At 42.6% G+C, this 23653-nt stretch overlaps 1 protein-coding gene across 1 annotated transcript in view; it reads right to left on the bottom strand.

Moving 5' to 3' along the window:
* Positions 1-23653, bottom strand: part of AIPL1 (aryl hydrocarbon receptor interacting protein like 1) — a 196382-nt gene that overhangs the window by 133674 nt on the left and 39055 nt on the right. The window contains exon 2 of the mRNA XM_063956005.1: positions 15449-15628. Within this exon, the coding sequence (XP_063812075.1) occupies positions 15449-15628 (180 nt within the window). The remainder of the gene's footprint in view (positions 1-15448; positions 15629-23653) is intronic.

The following is a 23653-nucleotide window of genomic DNA, read 5'->3' as shown; positions in this document are numbered from 1 at the left end:
TGAACAGAGAGGGATGCAAAACAAATGAACTCACAGACAGACTGGGAAATATGACATAACGTGCACACGTGGATGGGACAGCAGGACAGTGTCCGACTAGCGTGACTGTCCTGCTGGAATAAGGGCAGTTGGGAGGCATGTAATTGTTAGGGTCTCCTGCCCTGTGCTGCCACGTCGTCATGGCAACCGGGAGACAAGTGCTAGCGGAGTAACCTGAGCGCAGCTGATACTCCGGTTCGGGTCTTTTGCTGTGCAGTGGTTACAGGCAGGGGATCCGGTGCTGGTTTTTGTGCTCACAGTCTGTGAGGTCTGAGGGGGGCGTGGACAGCACGTGCTTTATAAGGCCTCTTCTCAGGTTAAGCAGATGCTGCTGAATCTTTGTTGGTTAGTCAGTTCCTGAAAGTTAGCCAGTACTGTATAGCTTTGTATTTGTTGTTGCTTACTGCAAATAGGCCTGGGGATTTGGTACTACACTCTGCCAATCCAGACCTAGCAGTAAGACTGGAGTCAGTCGTTTAGCCTGCTGAGGTTCTTTTGCTATTCTGTGAACCCAGCAGGTTTGTGGCTGTACTTTCAGACCTGCCTGCTTAATCCTCTCTCACTGTGCAGGGCGTCCATGTGTCAGTTTAGTGGCAGTAAGCTGAACCTGGGCCCTGCAAGTGAGAATTAGGATTGTGGAGACTCTCCTTGTGTCTATTATTCCATCTCTGACCAAGGAGTTTACTGCCACACCCGTTGGTAACCCTTTAGGGTTTTGCTGTTGCCCTTAGCAACAGCATTTCGGGTTCTCTACGTATTAAACCACAACATCTTGCTTTTTCCATCTGAGCATTTCTAATACTAGGGAGACACCCAGTTTCTTAGCCTCTGGGCTTCTCTGTTCACTCTGTGTTGGTTTTGTTACCCTATCACCTTCTGTGCACGTTATGTCATATTTCCCAGTCTGTCTGTGAGTTCATTTGTTTTGCATCCCTCTCTGTTCAGACACCAGTACATTCCTGCAGGCACTGGTGTGCATAACAGTTCAAACACCAGTACATTCCTGCAGGCACTGGTGTGCATAACAGTAATATACCCTAATCTATATCTCTCTACACATGTTACATCTGACTCAGGACCAGATCTGGGATGATGATAATCAGTACACTCTGCAATTTGGTTTAGTAAAAATAGGACTGGGTATAGTTAGGAATGCATTCTTACAGCGAAACATGCAAAATGCCACAGGCAATTGTGAATCAAGGTAAATGTTTTGATATCATCTTTACTAGATGGTACCACTATAACAATGATTCTAAGGGGAATATTTCTAAAAAAAAAAAAAAATTGAAAAAAAGATGGATGTCTGCAAATATTAAGCATCCCCAGAAAGTGTGTACAAGGGGCAGATATCAGAGATGTGGGACTGCTAAATGGTCACATTTACCAAAGTTAGAAATGTGAAGCAAAGATTCTGAATTAGAAATCACTTTATCTCTTACATATCGCAGTGACAGGCTCTTATCAGAGCCCCTGTCCCTGGATGTAAGGTGATCCTTCCATTCATATTGCTGCCTCTATTCTGTTTGTCACATGCTGCTGTTTTGGATTACACCAGGCTATTCTTCATTTTATGTTCAGTTGCCATTCATCTTCTGGTATTCGCTCTATGTGATTCAGAGTACTAGACCTCAATATATACATTTTATGTACCAGCTTAGAAATATAAACCTAAACTATTGAGCAAGATTGAGGTATAACTGAGGTGGAGACATATACTATAAGACTGCAGCTTCAATTATACAACTTTATTAAATAAGTGACATACTGTACAGTACACAGCAGAATAAAGTGATGGTCTTCCAAGTTGTAATTCGTAAACTATAAATTCCATGAAAAGTAGAAAATTGCATCATTGGAAGATTGCACTTCTGGAAAAGGGACTGTGCCACCACACAATTTAATCTGTGTGAAGTTGGTCACAACTTTCCTCACCTCTATAATAAAGCATTCATGTTTTCACATTCACTGAACTGTAAAGTGATTTTGAGCTTTGATGTGTTTCTTGATATGTGTTACAGATGTTTCCTCTTACTATATGTCTATAGGGGCCATTTTCTTCTAATGTAATCCTATTTAAAATTATACATTATAAGAGCTAAAAGAAGGCTACAATGTATGATGTGAACATGTCAGGAATGAAATACCATTACATGCATAGCTTTATGAAAAGCTCCTGGGAAACATAAACTCATTATGTGCAGATGCCAATGCATTATTCATTGCAGCTTGTAAGGTTGTAGGGATTGTTGCTCCTGGTGACTCTGTATGTGCTAAGAGCTCATTGCACCTGTAAACTCTGCAGCCTGCAGCTTGCCAGCAGAGGGTAGAGGAATCATGGCCATATGTTACGCATCTGATCTTCACAATCACTCAAGGACTACTGTAATCTTCTTAGGAAATGATGAGACTGCATTTAAAAGGATTTTGAAAAAGGCTCCAAAATAAACCTTTGATAAAATCTAATAAACAAGATCCAGCTACGTTATAAATGAGTTCAGAAACAATTCTTAAGGTTACATTTTTAACTCCTGGTTGTATCCCAGAATAATATATAGACATAAATGTTAAAATATATCTCGGCATATCACTGGAAATGTACAATAATGCTTTTCATTTATGTTTAACTAAAATAAATGTTTCCCAGAATATTTCCCTGTTTTTATTGAAGCATGTTGCAACAAGATAACATTATTTCAGGTGTCGTTGAAGAAGATTCTCTTACCAGGATATCGCAAAGAGTAAATAGTAAATAGCTAACACTGTGCAGCGAGGGTGACTCAAGTGGAGCGCAATTGGAAAAGTTAGAGGGCACGCTGCCACCTGCCCTCCTATACCGCGGGCCAGTGTACAGTCAGCCGCAGAGCAGGAGGAGGAGAAGCAGAGGGCATACTGTCTCTGACTTGGAGACTAAGCAGGGAACAGTGTAGGACAGAGGCGACAGCAGGAGACACTGACAGCCAGCACAAATGATGGAGCTCTGCCCACCCCACTGTCTGCTTGTAGCTGTGCTGTCCTGCAGCCCCACTCTCTGCTTCCACTACTGCAGCACCTTTTTGTGCCCTGGCTGCTGCAGCACCTCTCTGTCCCAGCTGCTGCAGCACCTCTTTCTGCTCCGGCTGCTGTAGAACCTTTTTCTGCATCGGCTGCTGCACTATCTCTCTCTGCCCTGACTGCTGCAGCACCTCTTTCTGCCTCGGTTGCTGCAGCACCTCTTTCTGCCTCGGTTCCTGCAGCACCTCTCTCTGCCCCGGCTGCCGCAGTACCCCTCTCTGCCCCGGCTGCTACAGCACACCTCTCTACAGTGATACAGCAGGACCTCTCTCTGCATTAGAAGCTGCAGAGTAATATGTATAAGCAGCTCTACTGGGGCGTAACGTGCATAAACAGCTCTGCTGTGGTGTAATGTGTATAAACGGCTCTACTGTGGTGTAACATGTATAAAGGGCTCGACTGTGTTGTGTAACAAGTATAAGGGGCTCTACTGTGTGGCGTAAATTGTATAAGGGGTACTACTGTGCAGTGTAATGTGCATTACGGACACTACTGTGTGGTGTAATGTGAATAACGGACAATACTGTGCGGTGTAATCTGAATTGGTACTACTCTGTGTCCACGTCCCTTCCCCATGAATCTATATTTTTTTGCACGCCTTCGGCACACACTGTCCCTATCTTAAACGTGGGGAGCGCCCAAAGGAAACTTTTGCCCTGAGATCCACAAGGTCTAGAACTGGCCCTGCCACCAATTTAGGATTTTTAAATATGTTCTCTTTTCAAATGTAACATGCACCCACTTCAGTACAGTGGAGGGGGCACTGAAACATACCCTTGCTCCAGGCACCATGGCACCTAGCTACACCTCTGTCTATGGATGCCAAGCTCCGGAAAGCCAAGCTTTTCGGAGTTTGGTAAACAGGACATTTCTGCAGTCCCTATCAAAAGCTATGAGGACTACTTCAAAAGCTATAGGGATTACTTCAGAAATAGAGGGCCTTCCGCAGACATCTCTGATATCTGCCACAGTTCAGCCTTGTTAAATAGCCTCTATACTTGTATATTGCTTAAATTCTCAAAATAAATCTGTTTTCAGAAGATACACCATAATAAAAAAAATATGTAAAAATAGGTCCCTAATTGTGTAATGATTTGTCCCAAACTAGCTATATTAACTACCACAAAGTGAATTAACTGTTATCATTCATCGCAGTTCTAGTCATATTATTTTTTATGAATAGTTATTTAAAAAGTGCACACATTATGCAACACTTTATATAATACAGGTTGAACTTGATGGACATTTTGTCTTTTTTCAGCCTCATTGACTATGTAACTATGTAACTTTACAGAGACTATTTCCAAGGACATCGAGTGCCACCATGAGTCCAATTATTGAGGGGGGCGAGGCCAAATCGAGGGAAGCATGACCATGCTCCATCAAAAAGAATGTAAAAATAGTTTACCACATAGGGGGTGCCAGCGGCCACACAGGGTCACCAGCGGCCACACAAGGTGACACTTGACAATGTCCCCCTTAGCAGCCTACCAAGGCACAAGCTAGGGCACTGGAAATTTGTTGTACCCATTCCCCCTCACGACGCCCTGGAATATATCAGTCATTTACATCTGTCCCTGCCCCAGAGGAGCTCAAAATCTATATTCCCTATCTCATGGACACACATACACTAGAGTTCATGTTTTGTTAGACTTCAAGTATGCTGCCAGTGTGTTTTTGGAGTGTGGGAGGTTAGTGGAACACCCAGAGGAAATCCACACAAAGACAAGAGGAGCATAGAAAGTCCCAACAGATAGTGTTTTGGTCAGGAATTTAACTCATGACCTTTGAGGTGTGAGGCAGTAATGTTAACCACTAAGCCAACCATGCTGTCCCTCATAGATTCATAGTCTGAAAAATTTGAATTTGTAAATGCAAAATTAAGCGTCATTTTGACGAATGACAAATCAAGATGGAACTCCAAGTTAGTATCGCTGGAAATCAGCACATCTGTGAAAAGGTTAATTGATGATGATTATTGATGAACTGTATCTTTGATCTGGCTACAACTGAAGGCTCCAGCGACATCTAATCACTGGATTTTAACATGAATTTTTTTAGGAAACTGTTTTGACTAGCTCCTATTCCGTTAGCACTTCTATCCAAACATTATCCCTTCATGCTTATGTCTGCGTTACATTACTTGCCAAAAATACATCCATTTATAAATACAGTTTACTGTTTTTATGACTCACTTTCCTTTAGTTTTCTTCTTTATAACCATCTTTCTTCTTCAGTAAATCAGCATTTTGTTATATTCTATTTGAAGATGGTATTGTGTATGTTTATTTTTTATTGTTTGTATCATTTCTGAACAAAATAACTGTTAGCTCCAGCAAAAAGCTTTCAAAATCTTTGTGATACCACTTACTGTGCACTTCTGCTACTTCTGTCTGAAAGGAAGCAATTGTCTTTGTATTTACGTACGACAGACCATAAATGCCCAGAAATATTATTGGATTGATGACCTTTAAAAACTGCCCATTCAACATAATGGGATGTGCACTTTGTATTTACTGCTGGTTGGCGCTGAACTTTCATGCACTTAGAAATCACAACAGGGGTGAAAGTAATGCTAAAATTAACTATGTCGTGCTTGCAGAAACTGAATGAAATACAGTAAAGATCTGATACAGGATATCACACGTTGCTCACATACAGCAGGTAACACAATAAATAATAATAACAATGGCTATTTACTAAAATTAGTGGAAAACTGAATATACTATACTACCCAAATAGTGACTAAGCCTTTAAATAGGCTATTGCAAAATAAACTAATGTAGGAAAATATTTTATTACCTGCTGTGGATTACATCTGTGTTAGTAAATGATCACAGGGAAGTTTTCAGGGGTTTAATATATAACAAAGGGAATATCAAGTAACACACTAATAAAGGTTTTTTTTAAAGTCTCTGAGTGCCGCTGCCTTTCTTCATCCCATCCATCCAAATTTTGTAGAGGGTACCGGTGTTTGTTTTTGTCTGAGAGCACAGATTAACTGCCAGGGCATATATCAACAATATTATCCTCCTAATACAGGGGCAGCAGTAACACACTGGCATTAAGTACGGATGGTGTAATGGTTAGCTTTACTGCCTCACAGCACTGAGGTCATGGGTTCCATTCCCACCATGGCCCTAACTGCGGAGTTTGTATATTCTCCCCGTACTTACGTGGGTTTCCTACGGGTGCTCCGGTTTCCTCCCACAATCCAAAAATATACTGGTAGGTTAATTGGCTTCCAACAAAAAAATTAACCCTAGTGTGAATGTGCCTGTGTGTACATGTGATAGGGATATTCCCTTAGAATGTAAGCTCTCACGAGTAGGGCCCTCTTCCCTCATGTGCTTATACTTTTCTTACTTTAATAATCCTCAACCGCCCCGATCCCACAGTTTTTTGACCACCTGGAACTTATCTCTATGTTTACTGGTGTAGTTATGCTTAGCTGCCCTGTACTTGTCCTATATTGTATTCAACTGTAAGTCACTGTTTTCCTATTTTTTATGTGCATTTGTACTCTGTAATCGGGCGCTGCGGAACCCTTGTGGCGCCATATAAATAAAGGATAATAATAATAATAATAATAATAATATAGATTAAGCTCCACTGGGGCAGAGACTGATGTGAATGGGCAAAATATTATCGGTAAAGCACTGCGGAATATGTGTGCGCTATATAAGTAACTGATAATAAATAAATAAAATAAATTAACTGTTTATTGGTGTGCACTGCCACGTGCTACCATTACTATAATTATATACAGTAAGTGCAGTAATTTGCAGCAATGTGTAAAAAAAAATAATATATATATATATATAAAAATTGTTTCAGTAGCTGCATAAAACAGAGTATTCTCCAGTGTGCTGGAGTGGTATGCAGTTAATTTCCCGGCAGTCGGGATACCCGCAATCAAAATACCAACACGGTAATCCCTACAGCAGTGAAAATGCTGACAGACAAAATAACGACCATCGCCCACAATTCCCACTAGGGTGGTGGTCCACACCACCACCCTGGGGGAAATATAATAGTGTGGTGAGCAAAGCTCACCATGGAGCCCAATGCATGGCAAGCACAGCAAGCCCATGAGGGGACATGCTGCGCTCGATGTCGGGATTTTGACTGTTGGGATTTTGGTGTCGGCAACCTGATGACCGGGATCCCGACAGTCAGGAAATCATACTGAATCTGCTGGAGTAAGGTACAGAGGCCCCTCCTCAAACTGTATGTTATGTATATTCTCTATGAAAAAAATGTTTTTTTCATACTGTTTGACAAATTACAAGCTTGTAATTAACTGATTCAGGGGATTTTGGATTGTAAAGGAGATCCCAGATCTTACACTTCACACAGAATGAAGCATGTAATTAAGGGACCCCTGCTTGCCAGACAGGGAAACCCTGGATTGTGAGGACACAAAGGACTTTCAGGTACACAAAGCCAAATGGGCACAAATAATGTGGTATTGAAAGGGTTAAAACCCAAGAGTAGATGTGTGACAAGGAGCAGCACATGAAGGATAAAGATGTGCGTCTGTAACTAATTCATTGTGATTCATGTAAGGATGCCCAACATATATCAAGTGCAGCATTGTTCAATTTCGAAAGGTAACTTGAACTAAGTTTTTATCCTTTTTATTTTGATTGAAAATGTCTATAATCTGTGTACTTTTCAATAATCATATACATTTTGTAATCCTTTTTAGTAACTGTAAACTTTGAAGTTATTTTTGAAATTAAAATGTAACATCTAGTTCTTAGACCTACAGCCATGAGCGGGACATGCTACTGACTTTTAAATGGTATATACTGTGAGTGGAATTGAATGACCGCTGTGGGAGCAATTACTTCACAGAATCCCCTTGGTGGTGGCAAATCAACATATTTTATTGTTAAGATAAGATGCAAAATACCAAAACCATGACCACCTGACCTGAAAGGAGTTCTGAGTGTGGGAGCAATCGTGACACTTAGCTTAGTCAGCCAGCTAGCTACCTTTTGACCTAAACTGTATAAAAACAATATTATGAGCAGTGAGGTGGTCAAAATTGACTGGAAATGACTGGAAATTAGTGTTATTGAGGTTATTAATATTGTAGGAACCAAAATAAGGCCCAGATGTGATTTTAGCTGTTTTTATTAATTTAAAAACAATAAATACAGATCCAAAACCAAGAAAAGGGAGGGCAGTTTTGGTAAAATCAAAACCTGATGAGGAATTAGAACCAAACCAAAAACACATATATATGGTATGTAATAGATATACCACTCTGCGTTCAATCATAAAAGGCATGCATATATCAAAGTACGGGCACACACCCAAGAGTTATATAGCTTTCTTATAAAATGGTCCCTGTTGTGACAAACAATTCTACGTTGAGATGATGTAGGGCGAAAGAGATACATGCTGGGAGGTGTGCAGTTGTTGGGAAATAATGCACATGTCATGTGATTTTGTGTAGCCAAATATATATAACTCATGCTCACAGATATATATAAATATGATTTGCATGCATACACTTACCTAGCCTGGTGCTGAGGAGAGGCAGAACCTCATTGCTAGTTGATGTGAGGATCTGCTGCGGCTGGGCATATACAGCAGCTCCTCATTGGCCATCTGTGGGCAATGTTGCGCTGATCACAGAAAATAACTTAAGTACAGACACAAGTGTTTCTATCTCAGAATAAGTCCATTAGGCAGGGTTTCTGGGTACTCAGAATGCCCCATGCATGTTCCACTGGTACCCCATCAGGAAAACATCCCCTCTGGGAGATTTGCATTTCAAAATTTCAATTTTAAGACATAACTACACTCATATTTGTTTTTTTCTGTATTGTGCCTATTTAATTATAATTGAAGCTTGAAGGATTTAAAATAAAAATTGGGCAAAAAAAAAATATGGAAAATGTGTGGAAAATTCTGTGGAAAGGAGAAATATTGTGATTAAGACTTCCTTTAAAATACTGCATATAATTCCAATAAATGTAAGAATATATTAGGAGCATATTTAGCACATCACAAACCTTCTTCTTGCTACCAAAAACAGCCCATCTATTTGAACAGACACTTAGCAATGAAATATATTACTGTACAGTAAAAAATTAAGCCTTTGCTAAAGTGCATGTTGTAAATCATTTAAGAAAGTGTTCACAATGAAAAGGTATTTTGGCTGAAATATAAATAATGAAAGTCTAGGAACTGCTATTAGTTTATTGTAGAGTTTGCTACTAGGCTACAGGAATCAGCCCACTTCTTCCAACTGTAGCATGTAGTGCCAAGTCAGGCCCACACCTGACTGTCACCAAACTGAAAGTTCAAATATCATATTGGAAAAAATAAAACTTCATATGCCGTCAAGACTCTGAGACTGGTGCAGAGTTGCATGTGTCTGGTATACTTTTGCACTATGCACATCAGAGATGAATTTGCCCATATGCAGCGCCACTGACGGGCACAGGGTCCCCGTCACACATATGCCAATGGTTCCCCCCATGATCGCTCCAGGCTGGTTACAAACAATAATACATCACCCACAAAAAGACATAATTTGACATACTTTGTGAGATGTTGGTCCAACAACAGGTCGCTAGGTGTCTAATTGCAGGTGCCAATGGCTCAATTGTCAGTACATACATTAAAAGGGAGAGTGCACCCCCTGTCTAGGGCCATTCGTGATAGAGATGAGAAAGCCAATACTAAAAACTCTAGCTGTAGGACCACTATATAATGCCGCTAATGATTTCAGTAAATCAACATAAAAGTCAAAGGTCTTCAAGATATCATTGAGGAACCGCCAGTAAAGGCACTTAAAAGAGAATGAACACCTGGTGACATTTCAGCATTAATTCTACCAGAAGGAGAGGTGTCAGCAGCAGAGGTGTCAGTACCTACTCCAAAAGTCATAGAGGCAAACATGGATGACCTGTCCAACCTGGCATCCAGAACGAGATTAAAATCACTCAGTATAATCAAATGGCCAAGTTTGATCTTCTGAATCATTTAAGAAAGGGTATTTGTTGATAATTAGCAGCATATAAAGAGACTACAGTGACCTCTTTAGCATCTAATTGACCAAAAATCAAATAGCATCTGTTCTAGGACTTAGATTATGAGTAAGGTGACCGTCTACACTATGAAACAAAACACCACTTCATTCCTCTTATATAGGCCATTAGCGTAATAAGGAATAATAAGCTACTGGGTATCTAGCATCTTTTAGAAATTGGGGTGCTAGCCATGAAAAATAAGTCTCTTCCAGAACAACAGTTTTAGCTTTGTGGTGATGGAAGAAAGCCATAGCCAAACTACGTTTGGGGAATTAAACCCATACTTGAACTATGGATCACGAAGTGGGCTAGGTTACCTGGGAGGGGGGCTGGTTGTAGGCAGTGATTGGGGAGTGATGCCGGGGGAAAAAAAGGGATAAACAAAAAAACAGACCAATAAATGGGGCTGCAATGTTTGCCATTTGGGAAGGAGAATGGCAAAACGAAAAAACATGGAGAGAATGGCCCTTCACCTAAGGCCACCCCCATACAGTACCTACGCAGCCAATGAAATAACAGATACTGTAATAAGAAACTAAATGATGGGTCAGTGTAAATTCAGACCACAAGAGCCACTGAAGGCAACAGTAAAAGTATATTACCCCATTAACAGAACAGTGATCAAGAAACAGCAAGTCGCAGTAACAATGCCAGATGGAACAACGACTAGTACAAAACAGGGACAACACTAGCAGTGAAATAGCTTAAATTAAACTTGGGGAATTGGTAAAGATCAGCACTAGAACTAAGAGGACAATAAAACCAACAGCTAAATCTTTACCTTAGGGGAGCAGTTTTATCCAAACAACTTACAAAGCGCAAATGCAACAGTATACAGTCATGTTCATAACAGCAGGCAGTTTAATACCTCAGGACACTCAAAAAGAAGCACCTTGAGCTATACAATGTCAGTAACAGAGTAAGAGCACATAAAATACAATCTCTTGTAGCTTGGGACCACTCCTGAGAGGTTTAGATGCTTTGGATCCAGGAGCTCGAGAAGACACTGTAATGTCCCATTCAGCCAGTAGCTTGATGTCAGCCTCAATGAACACAGCACGAGGCATCAGCTTAACCAGGAATCCCCAGCAGTACCATATGTCATTATCCCTCAGTATGGCAGTAATAGTATGATATGGCCATATTTAGCCACAGTAGCCATTGACAGATTTGGGAAAATTTGTTGTCTCCGGCACATAGAGCATTGGCGTGGAGCTCACTGCTCCATCAGCCACGGGGATGACATCCCCAAAATCTCACTCGCAGCTTTGCACTAGGGAGAAGACCCGGGTTATAACAGTAAATTTGACCTTAAAAAGGGCATATGTAAAAACAAGTAAGGTTTTCTTACGCTAAAATATTATGTAGTCTTAGCACGAAGTTCTGTCAGAACCTTGCAACTAATTCAGTGCTGGAGCGGTACCAGCCAATGAATTCTCTTCTGTGAGGTGCTTTGAGTAGGACCGGGAACACATTAGGTCAAATTCACCAGCTACTTGGTAAATTATATAGCCAAGTGCCGAATGAGGCAAATATTCTACCCAGGGACGTTTTAACAGAGGAGGGCCTGTGTGCAAAGTCCGGGTGGGCCCACTCTTCTCCACAGCATAGTAAACTCTGCATTGTGCCAGAAACTACTGCACATGCACAAGTCTCCTGTAACATGGCACCTGCCATATTCTGGAAACTAATCACTACTTCACATGCACGGCAGCCAGTTTGCTGGTGATTTCTGTTGCGGCTGCCGCGCAGTGTGTACGGTGTGGGTCCCCCTGAACCCAGGGGCCTGTGTGCACTGCACACATTGCACCCATAATAGAAACGCCCATGATTCTACTTTTCTCAATGAAGTTAATTGAGAATTTTTACTTAACTATATTTTCATTAATACTTTTCATTTACTTTTAAGTAACAATTATTGCAATTTCTAAGCAGCTAGAAATAAAAGTGATGGATTTGTACTACATTATTTTCTAGTTGTCTAGTTGATGCCCTTTGGGATGCTGCTGCTTTTTATTGATTATTTGTTATAAATCACTGTGAAAATACAATTATATATTCTATTCCTTCTTTCTTTATTAGAACCTAAATATATATTCCTGCTGGCAATTTCTAAGCAGAACGTATTTCCTTAGATATGCAGCAATATTTTTCATACCATTACACATAGTAAAATACATTTTTAATATGAATGTGCATTAACGCATTACATAAACGTCAAAAATTTCCACCTCGAGCATTACATTTATAGACAGCAGTCACAACCAAAAGTGAGCCGGAACGGGGCGGAACTGCGTTCCATCAGCTCCACTTGGAGACGGAACGCAGTTCCGCCTCCTCCGGCTCACCTAACCCGATGTGTGCCCGGCGCCGCAGGGAGATGCCAGGCGCCCGCTGAGATTGTGTTACTAGCAGGATCCCGGCTCCCTCTCCACAGTGGAAGCCGGCGGCAAGAGCTCACTACTGAGCTTCGGCTTCCGGCTCTGTCAGTGCGCTATGGGAGAGACGTCATTACGTCTCTCCCATAGTGCCAAGGAGCGGATGCCAGGAGGACTGTTGCGGTCGGACGTGGGAGCGGGGCTTTGTAAGTATGGTGTTTAGGTTTTTTTAACATATGTATGAGTGTATTAGCAGCGCGTCTACTGGGGGCAAGCTACAGGGGGGTAAATTACTGGGAGCAAGTCACAGGGGGCAAACTACTGGGGCAAACTACAAGGGGGCAAACTACCAGGGGGCTAACTACTGGGGGAAAACTACAAGGGGGCAAGCTACTGGGGGCAAACTACAAGGGGGAAAGCTACTGTGGGAAAACTACAAGGGGGCAAGATACTGGGGGCAAACTACAGGGGTGCATTACTACTTGGGGCAAACTACTGGGGGCATAACTACAGGGGCTAAACTATTGGGGGACATTACTACTTGGGGGCTAAACTACAAGGGGGCTAAACTACTGGGAACATTACTACTTGGGGCTAAACTACTGAGGGCATTACTACTTGGGGTAAACTAGTGGGGGCAAACTACATGGGGCTAAACTACAGGTGCTAACTACTGGGGGATAACTACAAGGGGGCAAACTACTGGAGGAAAACTACAAGGGGGCAAACTACAAGGGGGCAAACTACAGGGTCGCATTACTACTGGGGGCATAACTACAGGGGCACATTACGACTGGGGACATAACTACAGGGGCATTACTACTGGGGGCATAACTACTGGGGGCATAACTACTTGGGGCTAAACTACAGGGGGCTAAACTACAAGGGGGAAAACTACAAGGGGGCTAAACTACTGAGGGCATTACTACTTAGTGCAAACTACTGGGGGCTAAACTACAGGTACTAACTACTGGGGGCTAACTACAAGGGGGCATGCTACTGGGGGCAAACTACAAGGGGGTAAACTACAGGGGTGCATTACTACTGGGGTCATAACTACAGGGGCACATTAGTACAGGGGACATAACTACAGGGGCATTACTACTGGGGCATAACTACTGGGGGCATTACTACTTGGGGGCTAAACTACAGGGGGGATAATCTACAGGGGGATAAACTACAAGGGGGCTAAACTACTGGGGGCTAAACTACAAGGGGGCAATCTACTGGAGGCATTACTTCTTGGGGCATTACCACTTGGGGTCAAACTACAGGGGTCTAAACTTTTGGGGGCATTACTACTGGGGGGATAAACTACTGGGGGCATAACTGCATGGGCTAAACTACAGGGGGCATTACCACTGGGGGCTAAACTACATGGGGCAAACTACACGAGGACTAAACTACAGGGGCTAAACTACTGGGGGCCTTACCACCGGGGGGCTAAACTACTGGGGGCATAACTACTAGGGCTAAACTACAGGGGGCTAAATGACTGGGGTCATTACTACAGGCGACATTACTACTGGGGGCAATACTACACAGGGGCATTACCATTAAAGGCATTATTAATGGGGGCACTACTAATGAAGGCATTGTAAAGGGGGCACTTCATAAGGGGCATCACTCCTGGGGACATAACGGCACTACCACTGTGTGCACTACCAGTACAGTGGACATTGCATAAGGAGCACTACTACTGTGGGCATTTCAAAAGAGGTGCTACTACTGTGGGCATTGTGTATTACGGGATGCTACTACTATGGGCACTATGTGTACTAGGGGTGCTACTACTGTGGGCATTATTAGTATTGTGTGACCACGCCCCTTTATTTTTTAGAATATGCCCATTTTTTTTCCCTTTATTGCATGGGCGCCGGGGCGAAGGGGGGGGGGGGGGGGAGTTCCACCTCCTCTCTAGGATCACTTTAAGCACTTGTCACAACCATTTAGTTTATGGAAACCTTGGGCAAAGCATCACAAGTGTACTTTATTTATGAGAACAATAGCATTCTTTGCACAGAAAGTGTTCTTCCCAGTTTAAGAAAAGTTAATAAACATCCAACATGATAATTCACTGTTCTAGTCACTGAGTTATCACAGGCTCATTCTGTCCTAATCTTTTCTGGGGGGCAGCTGGCAGAATGGTTTACATATGGGTACAAAAACGTATGATAGTACAAGTGAGCAACATTAAACAGAGAAAATAAAATACTGTATGGGTTGCATATTGATCAGTGGGAGTACCACGTTTAGTAGCCCTAAGTAATTATACTGTATATGTAACAAGTCTGTTGGCACACTAAGGGGTCTATTTACTAAGCCTTGGATGTAGATAAAGTGGATGAAGATAAAGTACCAGCCAATCAGCTCCTAACTGACATGTTACAGGCTGGGTTTGAAAAATGACTGTTAGGAGTTGATTGGCTGGTACTTTATCTCCGTCCACTTTATCTCCATCCAAGGCTTAGTAAATAGACCCCTTAGTGGCTATTTACTAAGCCTTGGATGGAGATAAAGTGGATGAAGATAAAGTACCAGCCAATCAGCTCCTAACTGCTATGTTACAGGCTGGGTTTGAAAAATGACAGTTAGGAGCTGATTGGCTGGTACTTTATCTCCGTCCACTTTATCTCCATCCAAGGCTTAGTAAATAGACCTCTAAGAGTTACATCTATAAAACTGGTGAATCATATTTAGGAATATTAGTCTGCAATTTTGTATAAGTTTTAATGTATGTAAATACTGGACTAACTTAATAAAAATTAGAACTACTGTATGCACATAACTACAGTCATGTACAAATACATTCATCACACATATAGATAACATTTTAATTAAAACACAGGGATCACAGTTTCAATAGCTTTACACTTGAAAGGGAAATATAATGATTGTTATAGAATCTGGACCTAAAATACTCACTGTGACGTCACACCAAAATTCGGACACCTCACCGATCCTCATTGACGCGAGCAGCATCTCCCACACTTCCAGCTTAAACATGTTTCCAATAATGATTTCCATCGGGACGCCAACTTTCTTGCTGTCATCAATTACTGTTCTTTCGCTGTCACATTTTAAAGTTTGAAAATGGAATGTCACCTAACAAAAGTAAGAATGTAACATGGTTATCACTAATTTTGTCCCGGTATCACAGTAATAGAAAACATAGGAGGCCTGTAACTGTGTGTGAGCTGCGCAGAATTTCAGTACCCTGTTAGACTTGTGCCTCTGTGCAAAGTAAAGCAGGGATTCCTCAGGCTTACGGTTCTCACATGAAAACATTAACTACAATGGGGAAGATTTATCAAAGCTTGGAGGAGGGGAGAAAGCGGAGAGAGAGAAAGTACCAATCAATCAGCTTCTGCCATGTTACATGCTGTGTGTAAAAATTAGAGATGGGCGGGTTCGGTTCCTCGAGATCCGAAGCCCCCCCCCCCCCCCCCGAACTTCACCTATTTTACACGGGTCTGAGGCAGCCTCGGATCTTCCCGCCTTGCTCGGTTAACCCATATGGCGCCTGAACGTCATCTTCTCGCGAGATTCGTATTCTATATAAAGAGCCGCGTGTCACCGCCATTTTCACTCGTGCATTGGAGATTGAACGGAGAGGACGTGGCTGCGTTCTCTCCCTGAAAAGCTCCGTAATCTGTGCTCAGTGTGCTGCAAATATCTGTGCTCAGTGTGCTGAAAATATCTATGTTCTCTGCCTGAAAAGCTCCATATCTGTGCTCAGTGTGCTGCAAATATCTGTGCTCAGTGTGCTTCATTTTGGTGACCAACAGTATATAGTTGTACAGTACATGATTAGGCCATTGCTGTAGTATCTTGCAGCTCTGTGTCACTGCAAGTATCCATTCCATATCTGTGCTGCATTTTTGTGAGCAGTATATATAGTATTACAGTGCAGCATTTTGGTGACCAACAGTATATAGTTGTACAGTACATTAGGCCATTGCTGTAGTATCTTGCAGCTCTGTGTCACTGCAAGTATCCATTCCATATCTGTGCTGCATTTTTGTGAGCAGTATATATAGTATTACAGTGCAGCATTTTTTGTGACCAACAGTATATAGTTGTACAGTACATTAGGCCATTGCTGTAGTATCTTGCAGCTCTGTGTCACTGCAAGTATCCATTCAATATCTGTGCTGCATTTGTGTGAGCAGTATATATAGTATTACAGTGCAGCATTTTGGTGACCAACAGTATATAGTTGTACAGTACATTAGGCCATTGCTGTAGTATCTTGCAGCTCTGTGTCACTGCAAGTATCCATTCCATATCTGTGCTGCATTTTTGTGAGCAGTATATATAGTATTACAGTGCAGCATTTTGGTGACCAACAGTATATAGTTGTACAGTACATTAGGCCATTGCTGTAGTATCTTGCAGCTCTGTGTCACTGCAAGTATCCATTCAATATCTGTGCTGCATTTTTGTGAGCAGTATATATAGTATTACAGTGCAGCATTTTGGTGACCAACAGTATATAGTTGTACAGTACATTTGGCCATTGCTGTAGTATCTTGCAGCTCTGTGTCACTGCAAGTATCCATTCCATATCTGTGCTGCATTTTTGTGAGCAGTATATATAGTATTACAGTGCAGCATTTTGGTGACCAACAGTATATAGTTGTACAGCACAGTAGGCCATTGCTGTATCTTGCAGTTCTGTGTCACTGCAAGTATCCATTCCAAATCTGTGCTGCATTATTGTGAGCAGTATATAGTAGGACAGTGCAGCATTTTGGTGACCAGCAGTATACATATATAGTACAGTACAGTAGGCCATTGCTGTATCTTGCAGCTCTGTGTCACTTCTAGTATCCTGATCAGTGCTCAATATCTGCTGCATTGTTGTGACCAGTATGTATACTGCACTGTGCGACGTGTGTTATACACCTGGTGATTATACATCCTGTAATCTGTACTGAGCGAAGTGTGAGATACACCTGGGGATTATACACCCTATATACTGTACTGTGTGATGTGTGAGATACACCTGGGGACTATACACCCTATATTATTATTATTATTATTATCCTTTATTTATATGGTGCCACAAGGGTTCTGCAGTGCCCAATTACAGAGTATATAAATAATCAAACAGGAAAACAGCAACTTACAGTTGATGACAGTATAAGACAAGTACAGGGTAAATACACATAGTTACATCAGCAGATGACACTGGAATAAGTATCAGGTGGCAGAAGACTGCTGGATGTGGTACAGTTGAAGATTATTAAAGTAAGACAAAGGATAAGCACATGAGGGAAGAGGGCCCTGCTCGTGAAAGCTTACAATCTAAAGGGGAGGGGTAGACAGACATGGGTGACACAGATGGGGTACATAGAGAACATGGAACAGAGGGTTAGGATGAGATTTGGCTGGGTTTGGTGAAGAAGTGAACCCCCAGAAGGCACAAGTCAATACTTAACATTGCAACATTTTACTGGGCTATGCAGGATAAAATTAAAAATAGGGGAAAATAAAAATAAAAGAAAGAATAGATAACTTCTACCACTTTCAAAAAGGTCAATGGAAGCTGAAATAATAGACAACTACCTCATGGAAGCCAGATACAGTATACCAAACAGTACTTAGCAGAGTTAGGAATGAGTGCTTATGTAACATTTTGTCATAATATTTCAGAAACTGCATGGCTGGTTTTTTGCACTCTTTTGCTCTAATACACCACCTGCTTTAGGATTTTTATTTAAAAACATTATGTCTCCATAATCCCAAAAACGTCAGTCTTCTTGGAAAGTGGTTTGTTCCTTTGTAAGGGAAAGATAACAAACAACGGTTTCTCTTTTTCCTCTGGGAAGGGATTGTGGAATATCTGAGCATTTCTGTAATCAGAAAGCAGCGACTTTCTACAAATGTTTACGAATAATTCCAGTGATTTTGTCATTTTCTTCCAGTGATTTGGACCAATAATACCATTGCTTAGAACGAATTCCAGTGATTTTTTCATTTTCTTCCAGTGATTTGGACCAATAATACCATTGATTAGAATGAATAATTCCAGTGATTTTGTCATTTTCTTCCAGTGATTGGGACCAATAATACCATTGATTATAACGAATAATTCCAGTGATTTTGTCATTTTCTTCCAGTGATTGGGACCAATAATACCATTGATTAGAATGAATAATTCCAGTGATTTTGTCATTTTCTTCCAGTGATTTGGACCAATAATACCATTGATTAGAAAAATAATTCCAGTGATTTTGTCATTTTCTTCCAGTGATTTGAACCAATAATACCATTGATTAGAACGAATAATTACAGTGATTTTGTCATTTTCTTCCAGTGATTTGGACCAATAATACCATTGATTAGAACAAATAATTCCTGTGATATTGAGGTGTTTGTGTCACTTAGCTTAGCCGTCCAGCGACCACAGTGCACCTCTTTTTCTCTTTTCTTTGCATCATGTGCTGTTTGGGGCCAATTTTTTTAAGTGCCATCCTGTCTGACACTGCAGTGCCACTCCTAGATGGGCCAGGTGTTTGTGCCGCCCTCTTGGGCCACTTTGCTTAGTCATCCAGCGACCTCGGTGCAAATTTTAGGACTAAAAATAGTATTGTGAGGTGTGAGGTGTTCAGAATAGACTGGAAATGAGTGGAAGTTGTGGTTATTGAAGTTAATAATACTATAGGATCGAAATTACCCCCAAATTCTATGATTTAAGCTGTTTTTGAGGGTTTTTTGTAAAAAAAAAACACCCGAATCCGACAAAAAATTTTCAGGGAGGTTTTGCCAAAACGCGTCCGAATCCAAAACACGGCCGCGGAACCGAATCCAAAACCCGAAAAATTTCCGGTGCACATCTCTAGTAAAAATGTCAGTTAAGAACTGATCTGTTATCTCTCTCCAAGCTTTGATACATCTCTCGCAAAATCTGTTACAGTATATGACTCTTGCCTCTCCTTTCTTGGAAGACCCATTTTTATGCAGAAGAATAGATTCAGCAGACCTTACAGTCATACAAAAAGTATTATACTCATGATTTCTGTCTATAGAGAGCAGGTAGTGCCTCTGTAGCTAGGTTGGGAAATTGCCAATTGACCGTACTGCGCCCACAACTCTAAGAGGACTGGTTAAAACTGGTAATAATCCTCTTGGCTTTGGAGAAACAGTTAGGTGACTGGTACTGAGCTGTGGGTCAGTTCATTACTCATTGCCTATCACAGCAAAAGGGTTGCCAGGCTAATTTATTGAACCACTCTATTCCCCCGGCCACCACTTCAGCAGGTTTTTAAACGGCAGTTGAGCAAGATATATTCTGGATGCCGTACAGTAAATCAGAGCATTTGAATAATAACATCAGCAAAGAAAATTTAAGTTCAGAGTAAAAAAGTGAGACTCCTATCAAACTATTGCAGTAAGACTGCAGTGTCAAAGACACCGCTATATGAAACAAAGTTTACACACCCAACTTACTTTGTGCAATATAAATCTAATAATTATAATATGTGACCACAACTTTTAAATAAAAGAAAATGCATACATACTCAGCACGCACCTAATTAAATTCCAAACTGTATTTAATTCAAAAAATAAGAATTTACTTACCGATAATTCTATTTCTCGTAGTCCGTAGTGGATGCTGGGGACTCCGTCAGGACCATGGGGAATAGCGGCTCCGCAGGAGACAGGGCACAAAAGTAAAAGCTTTAGGATCAGGTGGTGTGCACTGGCTCCTCCCCCCATGACCCTCCTCCAAGCCTCAGTTAGGATACTGTGCCCGGACGAGCGTACACAATAAGGAAGGATTTTGAATCCCGGGTAAGACTCATACCAGCCACACCAATCACACTGTACAACCTGTGATCTGAACCCAGTTAACAGCATGATAACAGCGGAGCCTCTGAAAAGATGGCTCACAACAATAATAACCCGATTGTTGTAACAATAACTATGTACCAGTATTGCAGACAATCCGCACTTGGGATGGGCGCCCAGCATCCACTACGGACTACGAGAAATAGAATTATCGGTAAGTAAATTCTTATTTTCTCTGACGTCCTAAGTGGATGCTGGGGACTCCGTCAGGACCATGGGGATTATACCAAAGCTCCCAAACGGGCGGGAGAGTGCGGATGACTCTGCAGCACCGAATGAGAGAACTCCAGGTCCTCCTCAGCCAGGGTATCAAATTTGTAGAATTTTTCAACGTGTTTGCCCCTGACCAAGTAGCAGCTCGGCAAAGTTGTAAAGCCGAGACCCCTCGGGCAGCCGCCCAAGATGAGCCCACCTTCCTTGTGGAATGGGCATTTACATATTTTGGCTGTGGCAGGCCTGCCACAGAATGTGCAAGCTGAATTGTACTACACATCCAACTAGCAATCGTCTGCTTAGAAGCAAGAGCACCCAGTTTGTTGGGTGCATACAGGATAACAGCAAGTCAGTTTTCCTGACTCCAGCCGTCCTGGAAACCTATATTTTCAGGGCCCTGACAACATCTAGCAACTTGGAGTCCTCCAAGTCCCTAGTAGCCGCAGGTACCACAATAAGCTGGTTCAGGTGAAACGCTGACACCACCTTAGGGAGAAACTGGGGACGAGTCCGCAGCTCTGCCCTGTCCGAATGGACAATCAGATATGGGCTTTTGTGAGACAAAGCCGCCAATTCTGACACTCGCCTGGCCAAGGCCAGGGCCAACAGCATGGTCACTTTCCATGTGAGATATTTCAAATCCACAGATTTGAGCGGTTTAAACCAATGTGATTTGAGGAATCCCAGAACTACGTTGAGATCCCACAGTGCCACTGGAGGCACCAGACATGGTACTTGCTGAAGCAAGTCCCTTCTTAGCGGCAGAGGCCATGAGTCCTCTGTGAGCATTTCTTGAAGTTCCGGGTACCAAGTCCTTCTTGGCCAATCCGGAGCCACGAGTATAGTTCTTACTCCTCTACGTCCTATAATTCTCAGTACCTTGGGTATGAGAAGCAAAGGAGGGAACACATACACCGACTGGTACACCCACGGTGTTACCAGAACGTCCACAGCTATTGCCTGAGGGTCTCTTGACCTGGCGCAATACCTGTCCAGTTTTTTGTTCAGGCGGGACGCCATCATGTCCACCTTTGGTCTTTCCCAACGGTTCACAATCATGTGGAAGACTTCCCGATGAAGTCCCCACTTTCCCGGGTGGAGGTCGTGCCTGCTGAGGAAGTTTGCTTCCCAGTTTTCCACTCCCGGAATGAACACTGCTGACAGTGCTATCACATGATTTTCCGCCCAGCGAAGAATCCTTGCAGTTTCTGCCATTGCCCTCCTGCTTCTTGTGCCGCCCTGTCTGTTTACGTGGGCGACTGCCGTGATGTTGTCCCACTGGATCAATACCGGCTGACCTTGAAGCAGAGGTCTTGCTAAGCTTAGAGCATTGTAAATTGTCCTTAGCTCCAGTATATTTATGTGGAGAGAAGTCTCCAGACTTGATCACACTCCCTGGAAATTTTTTCCCTGTGTGACTGCTCCCCAGCCTCTCAGGCTGGCATCCGTGGTTACCAGGACCCAGTCCTGAATGCCGAATCTGCGGCCCTTTAGTAGATGAGCACTCTGCAGCCACCGCAGAAGAAACACCGTTGTCCTTGGAGACAGGGTTATCCGCTGATGCATCTGAAGATGCGATCCGGACCATTTTTCCAGCAGATCCCACTGAAAAGTTCTTGCGTGAAATCTGCTGAATGGAATCGCTTCGTAAGAAGCCACCATTTTTCCCAGGACCCTTGTGCAATGATGCACTGACACTTTTCCTGGTTTTAGGAGGTTCCTGACTAGCTCGGATAACTCCCTGGCTTTCTTCTCCGGGAGAAACACCCTTTTCTGGACTGTGTCCAGAATCATCCCTAGGAACAGTAGACGTGTCGTCGGAAACAGCTGCGATTTTGGAATATTTAGAATCCACCCGTGCTGTCGTAGAACTACTTGAGATAGTGCTACTCCGACCTCCAACTGTTCTCTGGACCTTGCCCTTATCAGGCGATCGTCCATTTTCTTTGAAGAAGAATCATCATTTCGGCCATTACCTTGGTAAAGACCCGGGGTGCCGTGGACAATCCAAACGGCAGCGTCTGAAACTGATAGTGACAGTTCTGTACCACGAACCTGAGGTACCCTTGGTGAGAAGGGCAAATTGGGACATGGAGGTAAGCATCCCTGATGTCCAGGGACACCATATAGTCCCCTTCTTCCTGGTTCGCTATCACTGCTCTGAGTGACTCCATCTTGATTTGAACCTTTGTATGTAAGTGTTCAAATATTTCAGATTTAGAATAGGTCTCACCGAGCCATCTGGCTTCAGTACCACAATATAGTGTGGAATAATACCCCTTTCCTTGTTGTAGGAGGGGTACTTTGATTATCACCTGCTGGGAATACAGCTTGTGAATTGTTTCCAATACTGCCTCCCTGTCGGAGGGAGACGTTGGTAAAGCAAACTTCAGGAACCTGCGAGGGGGAGACATCTCGAATTTCCAATCTGTACCCCTGGGATACTACTTGTAGGATCCAGGGGTCCACTTGCGAGTGAGCCCACTGCGTGCTGAAACTCTTGAGACGACCCCCCACCGCACCTGTTTGTACGGCCCCAGCGTCATGCTGAGGACTTGGCAGAAGCGGTGGAGGGCTTCTGTTCCTGGGAATGGGCTGCCTGCTGCAGTCTTCTTCCCTTTCCTCTATCCCTGGGCAGATATGACTGGCCTTTTGCCCGCTTGCCCTTATGGGGACGAAAGGACTGAGGCTGAAAAGACGATGTCTTTTTCTGCTGAGATGTGACTTGGGGTAAAAAAGGTGGATTTTCCAGCTGTTGCCGTGGCCACCAGGTCCGATGGACCGACCCCAAATAACTCCTCCCCTTTATACGGCAATACTTCCATGTGCCGTTTGGAATCTGCATCACCTGACCACTGTCGTGTCCATAAACATCTTCTGGCAGATATGGACATCGCACTTACTCTTGATGCCAGAGTGCAAATATCCCTCTGTGCATCTCGCATATATAGAAATGCATCCTTTAAATGCTCTATAGTCAATAAAATACTGTCCCTGTCAAGGGTATCAATATTTTCAGTCAGGGAATCCAACCAAGCCACCCCAGCGCTGCCCATCCAG

The sequence above is a fragment of the Pseudophryne corroboree genome, chromosome 2 (assembly GCF_028390025.1).
Source record: "Pseudophryne corroboree isolate aPseCor3 chromosome 2, aPseCor3.hap2, whole genome shotgun sequence".
NCBI classification, from domain to species: Eukaryota; Metazoa; Chordata; class Amphibia; order Anura; family Myobatrachidae; genus Pseudophryne; species Pseudophryne corroboree.
This window is presented reverse-complemented; position numbering and strand designations above follow the sequence as displayed.